The 24917-nt window shown below is 40.5% G+C and overlaps 1 protein-coding gene across 1 annotated transcript in view; it reads left to right on the top strand.

Annotated features, from left to right (window-relative positions):
• Window positions 1-24917, top strand: part of sarnp (SAP domain containing ribonucleoprotein) — a 105016-nt gene that overhangs the window by 42632 nt on the left and 37467 nt on the right. Inside the window, exons 5-9 of the mRNA XM_051676688.1 lie at window positions 1474-1525; window positions 1701-1774; window positions 21920-21951; window positions 22661-22680; window positions 22794-22862. Of these exons, the coding sequence (XP_051532648.1) occupies window positions 1474-1525; window positions 1701-1774; window positions 21920-21951; window positions 22661-22680; window positions 22794-22862 (247 nt within the window). The remainder of the gene's footprint in view (window positions 1-1473; window positions 1526-1700; window positions 1775-21919; window positions 21952-22660; window positions 22681-22793; window positions 22863-24917) is intronic.

Genomic DNA, 24917 nt, shown 5'->3' with positions numbered 1-24917 from the left:
ACCAAATTTGTGCAACATCATGCCAAGACATTGTAGACATTAAATTGTGAACTGGTTTTTGATATATCGAACAGTGTTGCCATGGCGAGGCATTAAATTAATGGCAAAAAAAAAAAAAAAAGGAAACAGGAAGTGTCGCATATCTTCTGTGTACAATGTGTAATTTAGATCAAAATGTAGATGTATATTTAGTCTTGGGGGGCTAATCACATGGATGTGACTATTTTGGGTCATGGTCATAGTGCTTGGCAGCAGGAAGTCTGGCTTTTACAACAGTCTCTTATATTTACCCAATTTGCTTCAAAATAGTTTAGAATAATGTCAAATGCATGTGTCCACCTTACATTGTTTTCTGAAAGCCACCGGGTGGAAATGGACCCATGGTGGTTGGGCCATCATTGCAGTTTGCAGCTATATTTTAACAGCTGTAGTTGTATGGATGATGTTTATGCTGACTGTTCTTTTTTGGAGCTTCAAAGGTCTGATCACCATCTACTTGCATTTTAAGGACCTACTGAGCTAAGATATTTGTCTGTTTTTCTTCAAATGTGTTCTGCTGAAGCAAGAAAGTCATACACACCTAGGATGGCATGAGGGTAAATAATGAGAGTTTTCATTTTTAGGTGAACTAACCCATTAAGCTTGAGTTCCATGCTGACTGTTTGCCAATTGCCACAGTAACTTCTCCATATATAAATGTTTGTGGCACAAACTGTATGAGTGTATTAAGAAAATTAAGACTCGAGTCTGATCTACTGTGGCACGTTTTCTTTATTAAGCACGGAGAACAAATAGCACACCAACACAGCCTTTTATAGATTGCAAGACAAGCACTGTCTCAGTTCTTAATGCTCCTAGCAGTTTCAACCTTAGTCTCAGTTTGACCTTAGTCACAATTCACTTTCATTGCATGAAAAAAAAAAGATGCAATGAAAGTGAATAGTGACTGAGGCTTACATTCTGCCAAACATCCTAGAAAGATAATCATGCAGCTTCGGGACAAAATAAGGTTGAGTAAACGATGACAGAATTTCCCTGTAGGCAATATCACAAGAGCAAGTTAATATTGAGTAACTTACATTTTAGACACAATGTGGCCTATATTGTCTTTTTTGCTTCTGGCATAAATGGTTCCAAACCAAGTCAGCAGAATCAACCACTGTGTCACCAAGCAACGCACAGTCGTACAGCCTGTCTGGAATGCAACCAAGTGATACAAAAGTGAAGCCTCCCAGTGCTGTTATTAAGCATTCCTGGAATGCTGCCTGAAGACCAGAACTGTTGTATTTAATGGATGCTTAAGCCTTTAGAAATTTTAATACATGGATAAGATCTAGAATTTTATTACCAGTATCCCCTAAATAGGTCTGGATTTTTGTCTTATATTAAACTTTATAATGTTCATTACACTTTCTTCATATGACCTTTTGAACATTGTTTAGTTATTTAGTGCTTTTGTGCTAATAATTTTAGGGTGACTGAGAAGAAAGTGGTGAAGATTAAAATACCTGCTGCAACTGATGAGGTAATGACCAAATCTCAACGTTTCATTTATCCTTTGCCTTTGGATTGATGATTTTTAAAGGTCTTTTTAGTTCTGGCATTCTTCATTTAGTTGTTTAAAGAGTATTGCCATAATGTAAATTTGTTATATGTTGGATATACTGTTGTTTAAACTATGACTTTTATTGTGATTGCAGAGATTTCAGAAGAGAGCAGAGCGCTTCAATATGCCACCAAATGTGGACAGCAAAAAGGCTGCACGTGCAGCAAGGTTTGACTATTTCAGAAATAGGCATATAACAATACACAGATTTCTCGATTTGATACAGTAGCCCCATAATACAATACAGTGCTTTTTATTTTATTTTTTTATTTTTTTGGGGAAGTACTCACAAATGTTCCACTTAAACTTATTGAAGGATAATTTAAATATATTTTAAATCTTTTATCTTAAACAACAGTGACTGACATTGGCAACAAAAAGATGAGCTCTCTAATAAAGTAACTTTAACAACAGCAATGCATTTCTTAACTAGTTCAAGTTTTTCTCGAGACATCAAACATGATTTTGTTTATATTCAAGTAATTTCAATTCATATAGCACTTTTCACAATACACAGTTTCAAAGCAGCTTTACAGAAAATCATGACTTTGTCTTAAAGCCCCTAGTGAACAGCTTTGTATAAAATCATGCCCTAATTTCTTGAAGCCGTCAGTGAGCAAGCAAACGTTGACTGTGGATAGGAAAAAAAAAAGAAAAAAAAAAACTCCCTGCGATGTTCTGTTAGTGGAGAGAAAAGCTGAGGAAACAGACTAGGCTGGCATTACAACAAATGTGTGTATTCCTATACTATTTAGCTATATAGTATGTGTAATAAAGGAGGTTTAGCTTTAAAAGTCATGTGTTTATTGACTAGATTAATTGATTACATTTTTTTATATGTCAGTAAGGAAATGTTTAAAACTAAGGATAATGATTCAATTATACAGATAATTAGTCATTTTTGTTCATCCAAAATTAACTGGAGGAATGCAGGCAGTGCGTTACCAGCCATGAGCTGAGGCTAGCTTGTGTTGACAGTTTTATGTGAGTTCCGCCAACTTACACTGAATCGTGATGTCAGCGTAAATGAAAGGCCAAAATATTTTATGTATAAAACATTCTATAAATATATTCAGAATAATGTCTATATATTGTCAGACATTAAATATTTAACATAAAAAAATGCAACAGCAAGTAGCAGCATTTGTTTTTTTTTAGAATTGCCCTCTTGAACTCCATCCCCAATTTTCTCGAGACAGCGCATTATAGCGCGCCACTGAATCATCAGCAGTGCTTGTAAGAGGAGCGCTGTGAACTTGACAATGATAAAACAAGCTCTCGGACAAAACAACCAAGTAAGCATTTATACAACAGTTTTCACTAAATGCTTTTGTAGTACAGCTTCACAGCAGAAGGGAAGGAGAACACATGGAAGCAGGTTTTTCCAGGCTCAGGTAGGACTTTTAATAGGCCACTTCAGTACTTCACAAACTCATCAGCTTCACAGGCACGTAGTCATTTAAACACATCAGCTCCACAGACACGTAGTCATTTAAACGCATCAGCTTCACAAATATAACCGATTAAACGTAACTGCTTTAGCTTCAGGAGCACTGTGGCCTCCCTTGTGCCAGACTCTCTCACTCTGCTGATGGCGTGGCTGCTCGCTGGAATTAGAAACAGGTGTTAAACATGATCTAGCTAAGGTGCAAGCATCCTTATCGCTTTCTCTCCGGACGGTCGCTTGACCACGCCCCCACTGCCACATATCCCCACCGCCCGACTCAGGCCAGGGAGACATCCGGTCTGTCTACCATTACCCCCCATTTCTGTAAAGGAAGTCGGCGACAGCCATCTGCGCTCCCGGTCTGGACCACCTTGAACTTAAAGGGCTGAAGAGCCAGATACCAATGGGTGATCCGCACGGTGGTGGAGCCATTGGAGTGGGGCATGATCCGAGCAGAGGGTGAAGGCCACCCCAGCAGGTAGTACCGGAGAGTGAGGACCTCCCACTTGATGGCAAGACACTCCTTTTCTACGGTGCTGTACTTAGTCTCCATCAGCGAGAGCTTGCAGCTAATGTACAGCACCAGGCGCTCCTCCCCCTCTGTCTGAAGCGTCCGTCTGCAAGACAAAAGGGAGAGAGAAATCGGGTGAATGTAAAAGCGGCCCCCTACAAAGTGCGGCTTTAATCTGCGTGAACGCCTGTTGACACTGCTCCATCCGTCTGGAGCTCCCTTTTTAGTGAGATCAGTCAGTGGGCTGGTAACATCCGAATAATTAGGCATGAATCTCCTATAATAGCCAGCCAACTCCAGGAACTGTCTCACCCCCTTTTTGGTCTTGGGCCTCGGGTAGGTTGTAATCACCACAGTCTTGTCAATTTGGGGACACACCTGCCCGTGGCCCAAGTGGAACCCCAGATACCATACCTCCACCCGTTCAGTCGCGCACTTCTTGGGGTTTGCTGTGAGTCCTGCTCATCGCAGCGATCTCAGAACCGCCCTCAGATGCTGCATGTGCCGCTGCCAATCATTACTGTAAATGATGATGTCATCTAAATAGGCAGAGGCGTAAGCCGAATGCGGTCTGAGGATTCGGTCCATGAGACACTGAAACGTAGCCGGGGCTCCAAACAAACCGAACGGAAGCATCACAAATTGGTGTAATCCAAACGGTGTGGAGAAGGCTGTTTTCTCACGGGAAATTGGTGTCAAGGGGATCTGCCAATAACCCTTTGTCAAATCCAGTGTCGAATAAAATCAAGCAGTGCTCAACCGATCGAGGAACTTATAATTTATATAATTTTATTTATCACACATTATACATTTTTCACATATACAGTTAAATTCATTTTTTTCACATATCCCAGCTAAGCTGGGGTCAGAGTGCAGGGTCAGCCATGATACGGCGCCCCTGGAGCGGATAGGGTCAAGGGCCTTGCTCAAGGGCCCAACAGTGGCATCTTGGCGGTGCTGGGGCTTGAACCCCCGACCTTCTGATCAGTAACCCAGAGCCTTAACCGCTGAGCCACCACTGCCCACACAGAACCGTACAGACCCGTCACTCTTAGGAACTAGAACAACTGGGCTGGACCAATCGCTGTGGGATTCCTCTATTACCCCCATATCGAGCATTGCATCCAATTCTTCCCAGGCAATTTTCTTTTTGTGCTCGGGTAATCGATAGGGGTGGCTGCATACCACCACCCCCGGCTCGGTCTCGATGTGGTGCTGGATGAGGTTCGTATGACCCGGTAGAGGGGCAAACACGTCTGCAAACTCCTTTTGCAACTTGGCGACCTCTGTGAGCTGACACGGTGAGAGGTAGTCTCTGCAAGTGACCGGGGTGAAATGATTGTGTTTAATATTCACCTCCGGCCCGAGCGCCGCCCTCTCTGGAACTACCATAGCCAACGTCACAGGGACCGCCTCCCTCCACAATTTCAGGAGGTTGAGGTGATATATTTAACGTGCGCCCCCTCTATCGGTTCGCTTTCTCATAATCGATATCCCCCACTCATCATGTGACCTCAAAGGGTCCTTGCCACTTGGCGAGTAATTTGGAGCTTGATGTGGGGAGTAATACAAGTACCTTATCTCCCGGTGCAAATTCCCGCAGCCGAGTTCCCCTGTCATACAGTCAGCTCTGTCGTTCTTGAGCTTGGAGCAAATTCTTCTGTGTTGCCCCAAAATGTGGAGTTTCGCTCTAAGATCAAGAACGTATTGAATTTCATTCTTGCTGTTTGAAGGTCCCTCTTCCCATGCTTCACGTATGACATCAAGCATGCTGCGCGGCCATCGCCCATACAGCAGCTCGAATGGGGAAAACCCCGTGGAGGCTTGCAGGACCTCTCATACTGCAAATAACGGGATCGAGCCATTTGTCCCAATTTCTAGCATCCTTGTGCACAAACTTACAAATCATGTTTTTAAGGGTTTTATTAAATCGCTCAATCTGTTTGTGGATGGTAAACACTGGTGCGGATTGATTTAATGCCCAATAATTCATAAAGCTCACGTAGTGTCTGTGACATAAAGGTTGTGCCCTGATCTGTGAGGATTTCTTTCGGAATCCCCACCCGGGAGATTATTTTGAAGAGTGCCTCCGCAACACTACGTGCTGAGATGCTGCGTAGAGGCACTGCTTCCGGATATCGCGTTGCATAGTCCACTAGGACCAATACAAAGCGATGTCCGCATGCTGACCGCTCTAATGGCCCGACGAGGTCCATTCCAATTCTCTCGAAGGGGACCTCGATCAGCGGAAGGGGGCGCAATGGTGCTTTTGGGGTGGCCGGTGGATTCACCACCTGACATTCGCGGCATGCCGCACACCACCTGCAGACATCGTCGCCAATGCCCGGCCAATAAAAACTGGTTATTAGGCGGTTCAGTGTTTTCCTTTCCCCTAGATGACCCGCTATGGGTTTATAGTGAGTCGCCTGGAACACCATTTCCCGACAGCTAAACGGTGTTAAGAGCTGGGTTGTATCTTCCTTTGTTTGAGCATCCTGCATCACTCATTTATAAATACAACCGTTCATTTATAATTGTGAAATAAGGATATTAAAGGGCGACACCCAGCTGGAGTTGTTGACCATCGATCACTCTCACTTGGTCAAAGGCGTGCTTGAGGGTTTCGTCTCACGACTGCTCCAAATGGAAATCCCCTGAGGACAGGAGGGGCTGCATCCTCTACCCCCTCATGTCATTCTGACATGGAGCAGACGAAGACGGCCCTGGCTCCGCCTCCCCTGCCAGAGCATCACACATTTCACATCTCATCGCTTTTGTGCAGGACCCATCCACACATATTCCCTTTAATTCATTTCTAAATTCAGGCAAATTAGTCCCCAAAATCAGCGGATGGGTGAGGCAGGAACTAACCGTGGCCTCCACTGTTTTTTCCCCGAAATTTAACCACAAAGGTCACCACAGGGTAGTTGTGAATATCCCCATGCACACACTTCACCCTCACCGTTTTAGCTGTGCCCAAAGCCTCGTGTTGAACCAAGCATTGGTGGATAGTGGTTTGATTGCAACCCGTGTCCACCAATGCCTGGTGAGTACCCCCCTTGACACTTACCTGTATGCAGTACGCTCCGGCCCGATCGGTGGCAGCCTGCGGAGTGTCAGGGATCCGGACCACCGTTCCCAGCTCCATCAAAGGGCATTGATTCCGGAAGTGTCCCAGATCCCCGCAACTCCAACAGACCGGCCCAGGCACCACACCCGCACCTGCATCGGCGGACACGTCCACCTGTGGGGGAGAGCGGCGGGGCACTGCCGCTGCTGTGGGCGATGCGACACCCCGCACATGGAGAACTGGCTTTGGCGGCGGGACTCCTCGCCTCCACAGGGCAGGAACGTGCTCTGGGAAGAGAGCAGAGTGAGAGAGAAGAGGGGAGGGGGAAGAGAATGGTGAAAACACAGGTGGAGGGGAGAGAGAGTGGGAGGGCTCTTCCTCCCTTGGGTACGCCGCCATGTGGTCCTCTGCCAGTCGGACGGATTCCTCCAGTGATGCCGGGCGGTGGCACTGGACCCTTTTGGCTGTTGATGTATCAGCTGCTCCAGCACCACCTGATCGACCACTCCCACGACATCGCAATCCCCCGCCAACAGCCATTTCCGGAGCCGTTGAGTGAAGTCAAACAGGCGGCCAGTCTTCTCCAGGTTCATGGTCCGGAAGAGCTGGCGGTACTGCTCTGGACTGCGGTCAACCAGCTGCAGGATGGACTTTTTTAGGTATTCATAGGCCAGGAGGTTAACCACCAGCAGTTGTTGTGCAGCCAGCTGGGCTTCCCCGGACAGCAACGGGAGGAGCCTGGCCGCTCTCCGATCATGGGGCCAGCTCCAAATCTCAGTGGTACCTTCGAATAGATTGAGAAAGGCTTCCAGGTCATCCTCCGCCCCCATCTTCAGAAGCGTGGGCGGGGGCAAGGGGCTGTGGCTGTCCAGGGACGTGGCCGGGGCCCTCTCCTGGTTGAGGAGGCTCCTAATCGCATGCCGGTCCTCTGCCTGAGCTCTGAGGATCTCAAAGAACCGTCGGTCCTGGTCTTAACAAAGCTCAAGAGAGTGTTGGTGTGACTGATGTAGGCTGGCGAGGGACTTGAGGATCTCGGCCAACTGCGAGGACTCCATGGGGCGTACTTCAGGCTCCTGGGTTTCGGCACCAGTGTAGTACAGCTTCACAGCAGAAGGGAAGGAGAACATAGGGAAGCAGGTTTTTCCAGGCTCAGGTAGGACTTTTAATGCCACACACTTCACCCTCACCATTTTAGCTGTGCCCAAAGCCTCATGTTGAGCCAAGCGTTGGTGGATAGTGGTTTGATTACAACCCGTGTCCACCAATGCCTGGGGAGTACCCCCCTTGACACTTACCTGTATGCGGTATGCTCCGGCAGCCTGCGGAGTGTCGGGGATCCGACCACCGTTCCCAGCTCTTTCAAAGAGTCTGCCACAGCTTTCCCTTGTAAAAGATATATATTTTCCCCAGGTAAACCAAAAGACACTGTACACACTGTAAAGACCTACTGTAACTGTAAATATGAAGTCAGATGTGAGATGAATTTGTCTTCCATAAACAAAGGCCTAGTTTCATTTAGAAAATAATTAAGAATTAGCTTTCCTACTTTTTGTTTCCCATTCGTCCATGATTGGTTCCACATGGAAGGTGTAAAGCTGTTTTTAATAATTTAGTATAATAAAAAATATTGCGTTTTTCTCGACACGGAGCATCTGAAACATCATATGGTTTACAATGAAAATGTGCGTACAGACTATGTACAGAGTTGGTATAAATATATTTAGACCGGAATCACAATCGCGGGAAAAAAACTTCTGCTGCTTGTTGATTCTTCTGCACAGTGGAAATAGGATACGTGTTGTTGTGCACTCATGATAAAGGCAGCGTGTAGAAATGAATTTACAGTCAGCTACTTTTGATTGCCTAGTCACATCTGTTCACTTATAATGCAGCAGCCAGTCAATGTGGTTGTTAACAATCATATTAAAGGACATGCTATTGTAATCTAATATTATGCCATTGCCTCTCTATGAAGAGAGTTAGTTTACATCATCATCATCATCATGAATATTAGCCTATTATTATTAATCTAGCAAGTTTCCCCAACTAACAATTTTTGGTTTTCCAGAATGGTCCCAGAACAATGATTTAAAGTAAGTTTTTGGTTTTCCAGGAAAGTTTTCTTTACGGATATAGAATGTTTGTTTTAGGTTGTACACAATGGTTCCCCTATGTTCCCTTAACCTCTTAATTTCTAGATCCTTTTTGCAACCATTCTGCAACCTCAATAAACAGACAAGCCATCTATAAATTCATTATTTATTATAATAAATTATCGTTATTAAATCATCAAAATCAACACATTTTGGAAGAGTGATATATCCTTTCAGCAACCCCTCTGTGCTTCAACACTGAAAACTGTGCCTTGTTTTTCAGTTTCCTAAAAACTTCCTCAGCACCATTAATATTGCAGATATTAAAGGAAATTGTTCCAAATAACCAATGATTCCAACACAATCGAGGGTTTTTAAAATCAGAAATGTACTGACAGACATAAAAAAATAAATAAAATAAAAAAATCTAATAAACCATTCAATTAACCTTAACCAGGCTAATGTTAGATTCATTTCTTACCGTACAGTTTAGTGGAGACATCTGTTTCTTTTCAGTTGTAGTAAAAAAAAAAAAACAGAACACCTCTTGGTTAAACTTTCAAATCATATTCTTTTTTATTTTATGAGTCAAATCTGTATCAAATCGATAACATTTAGCCTATAGTTAACCTCACATTTAGAAGTAATTATTTATTGAGGAAAGTGATAGAATGTCAGGCAGTGAGTTTGTCCGCGAATGACCATAAATTTTACATTTTGCAAGAGTGCGAATTTCTGTGGCTGAATGAAGCGTGTGCAGATCAAATGCATGTTGATAAACAGTATAGTTATCAGGCAGCGACTAAGGTATTAAGATAAAGAAAATATATGAAGTTAGGAAGGTAGTGTATTCTTGAATTTTTTTCCTCATCTGTTCATGATAATGCATTTATATGCCATTTACTGTTATCTATTTTCTGCATTTAATTAAATGCTAGCCTACTTCACTAATTTCATTCATTGTTGTCTGTCAACCTCTCTGAAACGTTTTTGAAAAATAATCAAATATGATAATGAAAAATGTGAACGAAAAATAAAACCTCAAAATAACTATTAGAGAACGTTCTGCATAAGTGCTTTTAAGATTGCCTCAGAAAAACCTGCCTGCAATGTGCTGGGAATGTTAGTTTATGGTTTTTAAAAATATAACCTAAAGAGAACGTTCGTACAACATTAAGAATTGGTTCCCAAAAATTTACCAAATGGGAACCATACGCTAACGTAAGGGGAATGTTCTGTGTTTACTGGGTCCTTGTCACACTATTCACCTTTGGCTTGCTCACTGGGGTTTTGTAAGGCACTATTTTATTATCTGGAAAGCTGCTCTTTGTTTGTAAAAAGTAGGCCTACTATACAAATAAATTATTGAAAAAACAATTGTTGAATTATAAACATCTTGACTGCAAAGTTATGACTTTGGACTTCACTGAGAAGAAAATATAGAAATTGGTTATTGAATACCACTGTCCTATTTGAACTTGTTAATGAGGCCTAATCTCTCTCTCTCACACACACACACACACACACACACACACACACACCTTTTTTTTTTTTTTTTTTTTTGTTGGTGTACCACCCTAAAATATTTACTGTTCCCCTCTGGCCACCCCATTAAAAAGATCCTGGAGGTGCCACTGGTGACAACCACATTTAAATGCAGGAGTAAATTCCCTAAATTATCGTTCTTACTGTGTACGCAATGCTGGATTTAGTTGCAGGTATTTAAGGGGGAGACTTCTTTTTTTTTTTTTTTGACAATTAAATGATTAATTGATGATTTTCTGATGAATCAATATGTTCTGATCAACACCATTGTGTTGGCACTTAACACTTAGGCTTTGCTGATAAAGAGGTTTAAGTATTTTACATGGTCCTCCTGACTGTGTATGGAAAATAGGAGTTAGTTGCAGGTTTTTAAGGGGGCAACGGTTTTCTGTTGTTTTATTTTATTTATTTACACTGACGGCCAAAAGTTTGAAGTAATGTACAGATTTTGCTGTTTCGTAAGGAAATTGGTACTTTAATTCACCAAAGGGGCATTCAACTGATAACAAAGTATAGTCAGGACGTTACTGATGGAAAAACAGCACCAATACTATTTGAAAAAAGTCATTTTTGATCAAATCTAGACAGGCCCTATTTCCAGCAGCCATCACTCCAACACCTTGTCCTTGAGTAATCATGCTGAATTGCTAATTTGGTACTAGGAAATCACTTGCCATTATATCAATCACAGTTGAAAGCTGTTTGGTTTGTTAAATGAAGCTTAACATTGTCTTTGTGTTTGTTTTTGAGTTGCCACAGTGTGCAATAGACTGGAATGTCTTAAGGTCAATATTAGGTTAAAAGCAGCAAAAAATAAACTCATCAGTCAATCATTGTTCTGAGCAATGAAGGCTATACAATGCTAGAAATTGCCAAGATTTCATACAAAGGTGTACACTACAGTCTTCAAAGACAAAGGACAACTGGCTCTAACAAGGACAGAAAGAGATGTGGAAGGCCAGATGTACAACTAAACGAGGATAAGTACATCAGAGTTTGAGAAATAGATGCCTCACATGTCCTCAGCTGACAGCTTCATTGAATTCTACCCGCTCAACCCCAGTTTCATGTACAACAGTAAAGAGAAGGCTCAGGGGTGCAGGCCTTACGGGAAAAATTACAAAGATAAAGCCACTTTTGAAACAGAAAAACAAAAAGAAAAGGGTAGAGTGGGCAAAGAAACACCGACATTGGACAACAGATAATTGGAAAAGAGTGTTATGGATCTTAAATCCATTGAGTTTTATGGGATCAGCTAGACTGTAAGGTGCGTGAGAAGTGCCCAACAAGACATCTATGGCAATTGCAACAGGAAGCGTGGGGTGAAATGTCACCTGAGTATCTAGAATGCCAAGGATCTGCAAAGCTATCATTGCTTCACATGGAGGATTTTTATACATTGTGATCAGTTGAATGCCACTTTGGTAAATAAAAGTACCAATTTCTTTCCATAAGAGCAAAATCTGTGGATTTATTCCAAACGTTTAGCCGCCAGTGTATTTATTTCTTTTTAGTTCTAAATTTGCTCCCCTTTTTTGTAAATTAAAAGATTAATTAAGGATTCCCCCCAGTGTTCTGATGGACACCATTGTGTTGTCACTCGAAACTCTTAGGCTTTGCTGGTAAAGAGGTTTAAGTATTTTACTTGGTCCTTCGAGCCAGAAAGATCCTTCACAATGGACAGAAAATCCCAGGTGCCTGCACAAAAGTGCTGTCTACCGCAATGGTACATCGTATTCTGAGACAATTAAGTAAGCTTTGGCTGTGCTTGAACTCATTGCATTCCACTGCCCACTCCATCACCACAGACCCATGGAGATGTGTCTATAGGCTTGGAGGGTCCTTCATCTGTGGTCCCATACCCTATTCACTGAACTACCTGGTGCATGATATGAGAATATAGACCATTTCAAGATGGTTTAAGGAAGTGGTGTCTTTTGTTCCTTTGGTCATTTCTTGCACGTTGTCTAACTCAGACTGCATTCCAAACCAGATAAATCAGATAAATCAGCATTTTGAAGGGAGAACAGTTATGATAGTCATGCTTTAAGATAGCTTCCAATAAATTTTACTTTTACCTTTTAGCCTTTCAAAGCTCTCACAGTGGATGGTAAAATCTTCATAGGGATGTTCACTTCTGAATTGAACGCAAGCTCATTCAATACAACAGCGGGAGGCGCTTCATTCATAGTGACTTTAACACGATTATCATTACTAACGTTAGCACGATTGTCATAAAATGTCATTATTAAAATGTGGACTATGTTGTTCGGTGGCTGGATGCTCCTTGGATGCCTGGAACTAATAGAAATTAAAGTGTTTAGATCTCTGAAAAATCAATGACAAATGAACCGCTTCAGTGAAGTGAGACGGCTGGATACGTGCAGGACTAACAACTGTAGAACACGTCTTATCTCTGGTAGGGGAACAACATTTACACCAACTAATTGTAAGTTTGATAGGTTGAGCTCTAAAAGTGACTATAGATCTCTCCCATTATAATGAGTGAAGTAATTAACTATTATATATAGTCATTTAGGAGATGCTTTTATCCTAAACAATTTTCAAATTAGGAACACAAAAAAGAAATCCTTACCTGGTCCGCAGGTCCAGCCAGCTTTATTGAATGCCTTCATTGATTATAATAGGAGCAATCCAATATTCCTGATCGCTCCATTATGAAAATGATTCAATGTTTAAACTACGATACAATTTCATTGCGTCTCTCAGATGCTGATTATCAACAAAACGTTTGGATAAATCACTTCGGGTAAAGTTTTGATGTTATTTAAAAAAAAAATTAACTCAGACTTATTTAAAGGATCTGTTAATTTTACCAGATTTGCTTCAGGAATATTTGCGTTCTTATTCTTTTGTTACTGTTTATATGATGTTTATACCTTTTCTGGGGGCCTTTTGGATATTCTGGCTATCTACCTCCTATGGAAGTCCAAATTTATATCTGACTGCAGCCTCTCAATCTCATTACTCTGGCCATACTCACCTGCCTGTGCAGCTTCAGCCTTCAGTCCATGTCCTGTCCTCTTCTGGAGAGATTCCAACATCCCTTTTCTTTTGCCTCAGCCCCTGCTGTCAGAGAGAAGCCAGCTCAGCCCTTATTTCTTAATAGTCATGACCTGACCAATTGGCCTCAGTGTTTTCCTAGTCCCTTTCCAGCCAAGGTAAAACCCTTCCTTGTCCTGTGCTTCCAGTTAGTCTCTGTGTCAGCCAGGAAAGGACTAAGCAATGGCCAAGTATTCTCCTATTCCAGTTGTGGCTGACTTAGAAACTTTCCTTGGTTCTGTCCTTTCCAATCGGCCTCAGCCTTTAATTAGCTGGCTGAGGTAGAACCTCCAGTTTATTACTTCCCCTGTTTAAAAATAAAAAGATTAATTGGGAATTGTCTTCCCTGTCTTCTGATTGACACACCATTGTGTTGGCACCTGAACATCCTAAGTGAAAGAGTTTCAAATAGTTTACAGTTCACTTTATAAACTTCATATAACTGTTTTTAGATCTGTTTTAAAGCAGAGCTCCTACTTCTAGAAGTCTTCAGTTGAAAAATGTTTTACGTGTGTGTGTGTGTATGTATGTATAATATATATATATATATGTATATATATATATATATATATATATATATATATATATATATATATATATATATATGTATATATGTATAACTGATCACTTTGTGAGGTGGTGTGGCTTTTATTTCTTGCTTAAAGGAGTAGTTCACCCAAAAATGATAATTCTCATCATTTACTCACCCTTGTCGTCTCAAACACATTTGCCTTTTTTCTTCTGTGGAACAATTTTATTTTATTTTTTTAAAGACTATATATGTTTTTGTCCATACAATGCAAGTTAATGGGGTCCAAAACTTTCAAGCTCCAAAAAGGACATAAAGGCAGCATGAAGGTTATCCATGCTACTCAAGTTGTTTATTCCATGTCTTCTGACGCGATACTAGAGGTTTGCAGTAAACCCATTATCTGTATCTGTTGCTATGGCAAAATTATCTGTATCTCTTATTTGGATATAGCCGGGTATAGGCAGGACTTAAACGGTAAGTGTGTCGAGACTAAATGAAAGACCAATTTTAAATGTAACTCTATTCTGTTTATGGTTTCCATATACTGTTGAAGTCAGAAGTTTACATGCACCTTAGCCAAATACATTTAAACTCAGATTTTCACAATTCCTGACATTTAATCATAGAAAACACTCCCTGTCTTAGGTCAGGATCACTATTTTAAGAATGTGAAATGTCAGAATAATATTAGAGAATTATTTATTTCAGTTTTTATTTCATCACATTCCCAGTGGGTCAGAAGTTTACATACACTTTGTTAGAATTTGATATCATTGCCTTTAAATTGTTTAACTTGGGTCAAACATTTTTGGTAGCCTTCCACAAGCTTCTCACAATAAGTTGCTGGAATTTTGGCCCATTCCTCAGGATTGTAGGCCTCCTTGCTCGCACATGCTTTTTTAGTTCTGCCCACAAATGTTCTTTCGGATTGAGGTCAGGGATTTGTGATGGCCACTCCAAAACCTTGACTTTGTTGTCCTTAAGCGATTTTGCCACAAATTTGGAGGTATGCTTGAGGTCATTGTCCATTTGGAAGACCCATTTGCGACCGAGCTTTAACTTCCTGGCTGATGTCTATAGATGTTGCATCAATATATCCACATCATTTTCCTTCCTCATGATGCAATCTACTTTGTGAAGTGCACCAGTCCCTCTTGCAAAGCATCCCCACAGCATGCTGCCATCACCCCCATGCTTCACGGTTGGGATGGTGTTCATAGGCTTGTAAGCCTCACCCCTTTTTCCTCCAAATATAACAATGGTCATTATGACCAAACCATTTTTCTTTCATTAGACCAGAGGACATTTCTCCAAAAAGTAAGATTTTTGTCCCCATGTGCACTTGCAAACTGTAGTCTGGCTTTTTTATGGCAGTTTTGGAGCAGTGGCTTCTTCCTTGCTGAGCAGCCTTTCAGGTTATGTTGATATAGGACTTGTTTTACTCTGAATATAGATACTCATCTACCTGTTTCATCCAGCATCTTCACAAGGTCCTTTGCTGTTGTTCTGGGATTGATTTGCACTTTTCACACCAACCATGTTCATTTTAGGAGACAGAATGCGTCTCCTTCCTGAGAGTTATGATGGCTGCGTGGTCCCATGGTGTTTATACTTGCATACTATTGTTTGTACAGATGAACATGGTACCTTCAGGTGTTTATAAATTGCTCCCATGGATGAACCAGACTTGTGGAGGTCCACAATTGATTTTTTCTGAGGTCTTGGCTGATTTCTTTTGATTTTCCCATATGTCAAGCAAAGAGGCACTGAGTTTGAAGGTAGGCCTTAAAATACATCCACAGGTACACCTCCAATTCAGTACACCACCTATCAGAAGCTAATTGTCTAAAGACATAACATCATTTTCTGGAATTTTCCAAGCTGCTTAAAGGCACAGTTAACTTAGTGTATGTAAACTTGTGACCCACTGGAATTGTGATGTAGTTAATTAAAAGTGAAACAATCTGTAAATAATTGTTGGAAAAATTACTGGTGTCATCGTGTCATATATGTGTGTGTGTGTGTGTGTGTGTGTATACACTACCAGTCAAAAGTTTTGAAACATTTACTCATTCTTTATTTATTTATTTATTTTTATTTTATTTTTTTTTCACATTTTAGAATAATAGTAAAGTCAACAAAACTATGGAATAACATAAATGGAACTATGGGAATTATGTTGTAACTAAACAAAATCCAAAATAAATCAAAACTGTGTATATTTTAGCATCTTCAAAGTAGTCACCCTTTGCCTAGAATTTGCAGACATGTACTCTTGACATTTTCTCAACCAACTTCTTGAGGTATCACCATGGGATGCTTTTTAAACAGTATTGAAGGAGTTCCCATCTATGTTGGACACTTATTGGCTGCTTTTCTTTATTATTTGGTCCAAGTCATCAATTTCAAAAACTTTTTATTTTATTTTTTTTATGAATTTTTAGTTTTAGAATGAAATTAATATGGTGGCACAATTATATTTTTGTCTACAAAACTAATTTCAAACATTTAAGCATATGCCTTAAGATCAAAAGATTTTTAAGATCATGAGAAACATCTCAGTCAAGTAGTGTATATATACAGGGTTGGGAGGGTTACTTTTGAAATGTATTCCACTACAGATTACAGAATACATGCTTTAAAATGTAATTTGTAACATATTCTGTTAGATTACTCAAGGTCAGTAACGTATTCTAAATACTTTAGATTACTACTTAAGCACTGGTAGATTTTTTTTCAATTGTTTTGACTATAAAAACTCAGTAAGACAAAATACATGTTAAAAGTACATTCTCTGAAAAACCTAAATATCTTATGTAGTGTTGTTTCTAAAACAAGATAAATCTAATTGATCTTGTTTTAAGGATTTTTAGATATTTTTACAGGAAAACAATACAAAAATTATCAAGAATATGATTTTTGCCCTAATATTAAATGTCTTACTAGAAAAAAAATTATTATGATCTAACGTCAATTTTCTTGATTTAAAAAAAAATATGATCGTGCCTGGTAATGGCTAGAAATAGCATTTTAGCTTAATGTAAAGCTGACAATTTACACAAGGTTTATTTCTATTTCTTCTGCTCCAAACTTCTCTGTCTGAATGTAACACCATCATAAGAAAGTGTTTCACCACTGTTTAAATGCACTTTGGATCGCATTATATATATATGTATAAATGTTTTCCATCTGAAAGGACTAAATATTAAATTAAACAAATGACAATAAAATGCAAAGTAATCTCTTCAGTAATCAATATACTTTTTGAATGTAACTATTCAAATTACCAATGATTTAAATTGTAACTGTAGTGGAATACGTTTAAATACGTAATCCTGTTACATGTATTCTGTTACTCCCCAACCCTGGGTGGGGGGGGGTGTGTGTGTGTGTGTGTATATATATATATATATATATATATATATATATATATACACAGGTGCATCTCAATAAATTAGAATGTCGTGGAAAAGTTCATTTATTTCAGTAATTCAACTCAAATTGTGAAACTTGTGTATTAAATAAATTCAATGTACACAGACTGAAGTAGTTTAAGTCTTTGGTTCTTTTAATTGTGATGATTTTGGCTCACATTTAACAAAAACCCACCAATTCACTATCTCAAAAAATTAGAATACATCATAAGACCAATAAAAAAAACATTTTTAGTGAATTGTTGGCCTTCTGGAAAGTATGTTCATTTACTGTATATGTACTCAATACTTGGTAGGGGCTCCTTTTGCTTTAATTACTGCCTCAATTCGGCGTGGCATGGAGGTGATCAGTTTGTGGTATGGAAGCCCAGGTTTCTTTGACAGTGGCCTTCAGCTCATCTGCATTTTTTGGTCTCTTGTTTCTCATTTTCCTCTTGACAATACCCCATAGATTCTCTATGGGGTTCAGGTCTGGTGAGTTTGCTGGCCAGTCAAGCACACCAACACCATGGTCATTTAACCAACTTTTGGTGCTTTTGGCAGTGTGGGCAGGTGCCAAATCCTGCTGGAAAATGAAATCAGCATCTTTAAAAAGCTGGTCAGCAGAAGGAAGCATGAAGTGCTCCAAAATTTCTTGGTAAACGGGTGCAGTGACTTTGGTTTTCAAAAAACACAATGGACCAACACCAGCAGATGACATTGCACCCCAAATCATCACAGACTGTGGAAACTTAACAGTGGACTTCAAGCAGCTTGGGCTATGAGCTTCTCCACCCTTCCTCCAGACTCTAGGACCTTGGTTTCCAAATAAAATACAAAACTTGCTCTCATCTGAAAAGAGGACTTTGGACCACTGGGCAACAGTCCAGTTCTTCTTCTCCTTAGCCCAGGTAAGACGCCTCTGACATGGTCTGTGGTTCAGGAGTGGCTTAACAAGAGGAATACGACAACTGTAGCCAAATTCCTTGACACGTCTGTGTGTGGTGGCTCTTGATGCCTTGACCCCAGCCTCAGTCCATTCCTTGTGAAGTTCACCCAAATTCTTGAATCGATTTTGCTTGACAATCATAAGGCTGCGGTTCTCTCAGTTGGTTGTGCATCTTTTTCTTCCACACTTTTTCCTTCCACTCAACTTTCTGTTAACATGCTTGGATACAGCACTCCGTGAACAGCCAGCTTCTTTGGCAATGAATGTTTGTGGCTTACCCTCCTTGTGAAGGGTGTCAATGATTGTCTTCTGGACAACTGTCAGATCAGCAGTCTTCCCCATGATTGTGTGGCCTAGTGAACCAAACTGAGAGACCATTTTGAAGGCTCAGGGAACCTTTGCAGGTGTTTTGAGTTGATTAGCTGATTGGCATGTCACCATATTCTAATTTTTTGAGATAGTGAATTGGTGGGTTTTTGTTAAATGTGAGCCAAAATCATCACAATTAAAAGAACCAAAGACTTAAACTACTTCAGTCTGTGTACATTGAATTTATTTAATACACGAGTTTCACAATTTGAGTTGAATTACTGAAATAAATGAACTTTTCCACGACATTCTAATTTATTGAGATGCACCTGTATACACACACACACACACACACACACACACACACACACACACACACAGGCGGCCAAAAGTTTGGAATAATGTACAGATTTTGCTGTTTCGGAAGGAAATTGGTACTTTAATTCACCAAAGTATAGTCAGGATATTACTGATGTGAAAAACAGCACAATCACTATTTGGAAAAAGTCATTTTTGATCAAATCTAGACAGGCCCCATTTCCAGCAGCCATCACTCCAACAACTTATCCTTGAGTAATCATGCTAAATTGCTAATATGGTACTAGAAAATCACTTGCCATTTATATCAAACACAGTTGAAAGCTGTTTTGTTCGTTAAAAGAAGCTTAACATTGTCTTTGTGTTTGTTTGTTGCCACAGTATGCAATAGACTGGCATGTCAAAATTAGGCAGGTATGCTGCATGGAGGCATGAGGACTGCAGATGTGGCCAGGGCAATAAATTGCAATGTCCATACTGTGAGACGCCTAAGACAGTGCTACAGGGAGACAGGAAGGACAGCTGATCGTCCTCACAGTGGCAGACCACGTGTAACAACACCCGCACAGGATCGGTACATCCGAATATCACACCTGCGGGACACGGACAGGATGGCAACAACAACTGCCCGAGTTACACCAGAAATGCACAATCCCAGTGCTCAGACTCTCCACAATAGGCTGATGGAGGCTGGACTGAGGGCTTGTTGGCCTGTTGTAAGGCAGGTCCTTACCAGACATCACCAGCAACAACATCGCCTATGGGCACAAACCCGCCTTCGCTGGACCAGACAGGACTGGCAAAAAGTGCTCTTCACTGACGAGTCGCGGTTTTGTCTCACCAGGGGTGATGGTCGGACTCGCGTTTATCATCAAAGGAATGAGCGTTACACCGAGGCCTGTACTCTGGAGCGGGACCGATTTGTGACGCCAGGGAAGACAGCACACATTGCGGCCGACGGGCTAGAGGCCGGGCCGCCTTTCCCTCTCACCTGCTGCGGGCCTGGGAAGACAGGCCGCCAAGGACACTGCCGTCCCACACACCTCGAACCAAGGAGGGGAGCATGTGCGGCTGTTGGACCCTGCTCAGGCTTGGGCCATTCCATGGACACTTCCTCAGCCTCCATGGAGCCCTGTTTCACCGCGAGGATACCATGTTCAACTTTATTTTTATCACCATTCCCCCTGGAAACTATTTGGACAACCCTTGGACATTTAATATTTATTATTATTTTTAATAAATGCCTCTACAAGGCATGACGCCACACCCACTGTGTCTGTCTCTTGCTCACCCCGCCACACTTTATAACCAGCAGCCATATCACCCTGCAGCTCTTGCCTGGTTGCCCACTAAAGCTAAGCAGGTTTGAGCCTGGCCAGTACCTGGATGGGAGACCTCCTGGGGAAAACCAAGGTTGCTGCTTGAAGTGGTATTAGGGAGGCCAGCAGCGGGTGCTCACCCTGCAGTCTGTGTGGGTCCTAATGCCCCAGTATAGTGATGGGGCCACTATACTGAAAAAAAAAAAAAAAAAAAAAAAAAAGCACCATCTTTCAGATAAGACATTAAACTGAGGTCCTGACTCTCTGTGGTCATTACAAATCCCAGGGCACTTCTTGTAAAGAGTAGGGGTATAACTTCGGTGTCCTGGCCAAATTCCCCCCATTGGCCCCTATCTATCATGGCCTCCTAATAATCTCCATTCCTGAATTGGCTACATCACTCTACTCTCCTCTCCACCAATAGCTAGTGTGTGGTGGGCATTCTGGCGCACTATGGCTGCCGTCGCATCATCCATGTGGATGCTGCACACTGGTGGTGGTTGAGGAGATTCCCCCTATACTATGTGAAGCGCTTTGAGTGCCTAGAAATGCGCTATATAAAATGTAAGGAATTATTATTATATTTAGTGTATTATGATTTAAAAACCTTGAAATTGTAATCTTTTTGTCACTTGTTTCTCATGAATCTATATTGGACTTGCACTCCAGCCTTGTCATATGCAAAGCCACAATGTGCTTTGCGTTTATGGGCTGGTTATGTTTTTATGTTGTTAGTAATAGCATCATTCTGTTCTCAAGTCAGTGGAAAAGTGGGCCAGTATTGAGATCGGTTCTCAGTTTCCCAGTAACCGGCTCTGACGTGAGCAGCATATTGTAAAGGGGTGTGTGTGTGTGTGTGTGTGTGTGTGTGTGTGTGTGTGTGAGGCTGTAAATGAAAGCCTATTGGCTATTTATTTTATTTTTTTTTTCCCGTCTCCACTTGTTTCAGTAGGAAATACATCAGAACACCAAATAGAACTGTGTTCATCAAGGCATTTCACTGCAACTTTAAAATATTGCTCTATCCCCATTCTTGTTGGATAATTGGTGTAACAAATATTTTTCCTTTATTTGATATAATTTGTTATTCCTTTGTCATTATTTGTGCCTTTCTAAATGAGGTATTCGGCTTAAGGCACATCCCTAAGCAATACAGTCAGTTTTGGGTGAGAAACAGACCAAAATGTAACTTGTTGTTCATTATAAATCTCAACATCTGCAATCCCCATGGCACATTCATGAGAGCAACTTGATTACACGTCCTCGGGCTTGGCACATGTGCAGAGTGTGTATACAGCGCGTGTAGGTGTGCAGGTATGGATTAAACTACATGATTTGTATGGGTGACGTTTATGTTGCCTTTGTCATTTTTGGAGCTTGGAAGTTTTGGACCCCATTGACTTGCATTGTGTTGGCAAAAACACATAATTCGTCCTTCAAAAAATCTTTCTGTTCCGCAAATGAAAAGAAAGTCATGCGAATTTGAAATGGCATAGGGGTGAGTTAATTATGTGACTCAATATTTTCAACATTTTTGGTTGAACTATTCCTTTAAGGATTTTTTTTCTTGTAACAACATTGTGTATTTTAAAATTATGGTTTGTTTATTGAGTTTCTTATTGAAATATTGTCATTGCTGTGATGAACATGTATAACACAATGGATGATTGTGTGTGTTAGGCTTCCTCCATATATCTTCGTTCATATAAATATTTATATATTTTTTTGCATCTTGTTTAATTAGGTTTGGGCTGACAGTGCCTGAATCTTCCAAAGGTGAGTTGTCAATGGCAATTATTATTATTATTATTTATTTATTTATTTTTTTCTTAAGTCAAATCTGTTAAAGCCCTGTCATTGAATGTTCTGTGGTACTGTGTCACTTTTTTATTTGTAAAATAACTTAGTGGTAACAAATGTTTGGAATTGTGCTAATGTGTGAACCTGCAGCGCTTTGCTTTTACAATGGACATGAACCACTCTGAGAGCACTAAAAACAGGGCATCATGAGCCCAGAGCATGAACACAGAAGAGCGCATCACTTGTTCACTCTCAAACGCACAAACCATGTAGACTATAAATGTCAAATTCTTGCAGCCTTTTGTGGTTTAATAATAACAGTGTTTTTGTAATTTTAGACAGATTCTGTTTGATAACTTGACTTTGATAAATTGTCTTTGCGTTTGATACTGATTAAATATTTTATTATACATATTGTTTTTGTCACAGTGCCCAGTCATTGTGTCTTCTCAAGTTCAGTTCAGACTGCTATCTCAGCTGATGGCTAACTGCAAGCTATAGCTTACATATTTTTTGTATACATATTTATGTGACAGTAGATACGACAGTGGTGCAGGAATCTGGTTCTTCCACAACCAGGAAAGTACTTAAAATGTTTTTTCATGAAAAGTATTTGTCCCACTGATTATTATTTGTGTGTGTGTGTGTGTGTGTGTGTGTGTGTGTGTGTGTGTGTGTGTTTTAGGAACTTCAGCCATTCCCAAAGTGAGTGTAAGCAATGTGGTAGCACATTTTGGGCAACTTTTCTGTCTGACTAAAATCTTGCTTTCAAATCTCTGCTGTTTATAAAATTATTGTTAAACACCACTCTCTGTCAGGTGGCCGTTGAGGTGTTAAAGAAGAGGGCAGAACGGTTTGGCATGAATGTTTCCTCAGTTTCTAAAAAGGTATCTTAATTTTGTTTATATTTGAAAACAGACTTGTCTCTAAATGACAGAAAAAAGTTCGTTTATTTAGGGGGCCTGGGTAGCTCAGCAAGTACTGACACTGACTACCACCCCTGGAGTCACGAGTTCGAATCCAGGGTGTGCCGAGTGACTCCAGCCAGATCTCCTAAGCAACCAAATTGGCCCGGTTGCTAGGGAGGGTTGAGTCACATGGGGTAACCTCATCGTGGTCACGATTAGGGGTACTCGCTGTCAGTCGGGTGCGTGGTAAATTGTGTGTGGATCGTGGAGAGTATCATGAGCCTCCACATGCAGAGTCTCCGTGGTGTCATGCACAACGCGCCATGTGCTAAAATTCGTGGATTGACTGTCTCAGAAACTGAGGCAACTGAGACTTGTCCTCCGCCATCCAGATTGAGGTGAGTAACCGTGCCACCACGAGGACCTACTAAGTAGTGGGAATTGGGCATTCCAGATTGGGAGAAAAAAAAAACAACTAACGTTTATTTGATAATCGACTAATCTAACTATTATCAGAACGATTATATGCCTCTTCGGGCGATTATTGCAACGATTAATCATTAGCTCTTAACTGACTATTCATCTTGTGCCCTGAGTTAAAAGGTTGTATTAAACGTGCTTACTAACAATAAAGATGACAAAATCATCTTTTAAAAATACCTCCAAATGACATTCACTTAAAGGAATATTTAAGGAAAAATACTTTTTATTAAGATTAATTCAGTGAAAAATTCACTGCAGAAAAACCTATTGTCATGAAGCGTTTTTTTTTTTGTCGTCTTTTTTTTAGGGCTGAAACGTTTAGTCGACATTATCAGCAACATTGACAAAAAAATTCCGATAAATTTTCGTTGTCAAATAGTCATCTCATTTAATGTATCATGAGATCATTTGAAACTAATCATGGCGCACCAGAGGAGCACTTCAGCTCATGCCTGATTGAGGAGAGGTAGAAAACAGCTCACAGTCCAGACGCACTCCAAACATTCCAATCAGCTTCAGGTGATGTAGATCACAGAGTATGAGGGAATTATACAAAAATATAAAATAAGTAAATAGAGAAGCACTCTCGTTGAGAAATAAAACGGAGCCAGAGCTACCGTTCCACTTAAGCAAAACTTGCATGCTGTTGTCTTTAAAGGAAACACCCCAGCAGTATATCTTTAATGCATCCTTTATTAACGTTCAAATAATAAGGAAGCAGGTCATGTAAATAAGTATAAAATCCCAAACTGGCATTTCACTGTGCGGTCAGCGCCGCTTGAAGATTGAAACTGCATCCCGGCTGATGCACACTCCAGCGCGGGGGTGCTCGTCCCTCGCGCGTGCTTGCTGCAACTAGATTAGGGTCAACGGGGCTAAAGGCAGCCCTTAAGGATATTTTTTTTTTTTTTTTTTTTTTTTTTTGGTCACAAAATGTATCAAGGTCAAAAAAATTATATATTTTTATTGAATATTGATGGAGCAGAAAAGATATAATAACAGAAGGCTGTTTTAATTAAAATTCAGTTTAAAAAAAAAAAAAAGGTGGTGAGGGAGCCTTTTACTCCACACTTGGGGTAAAAGGCCCCTGGGGGGGGTTAAAGTGATATCGTGTAGATACCGGGCCAATAGTTATAGGGCACAATTTGTCAACTAATGCAAATAATTTTGAGACAGCAAGATGCTTTGAGTAACATATTAAGATGATACTTACTCAACCACTTCAGAAAAAGTAAACCTTTTCCTGTTAATTTCAAACACATTTGGCATTTTATTACATCTCAAGTATTCTATAAACAAACTAACCTCTATTATTATTGGATCAGTCAATATGAGCAACCTTTGAAAAATTTTCATAACAAATCTATTCCCACCACTTAACAAAAACAATGTGTTTTATAGGGACCTTTAGCCCCTGCAACAGGGGGACTTTTTACCCCAAATTCCATCCTTTCACTTATTGGAAAGTTATTGAAAAATGTTTGATTTAATGCCCTTAAACAAAACTGAAAATTATAAATAAGTATTTTGTCTCAAAAGAAATGTGTTAAT

The sequence above is a fragment of the Myxocyprinus asiaticus genome, chromosome 37 (assembly GCF_019703515.2).
Source record: "Myxocyprinus asiaticus isolate MX2 ecotype Aquarium Trade chromosome 37, UBuf_Myxa_2, whole genome shotgun sequence".
Lineage (NCBI taxonomy): Eukaryota > Metazoa > Chordata > Actinopteri > Cypriniformes > Catostomidae > Myxocyprinus > Myxocyprinus asiaticus.
This window is presented reverse-complemented; position numbering and strand designations above follow the sequence as displayed.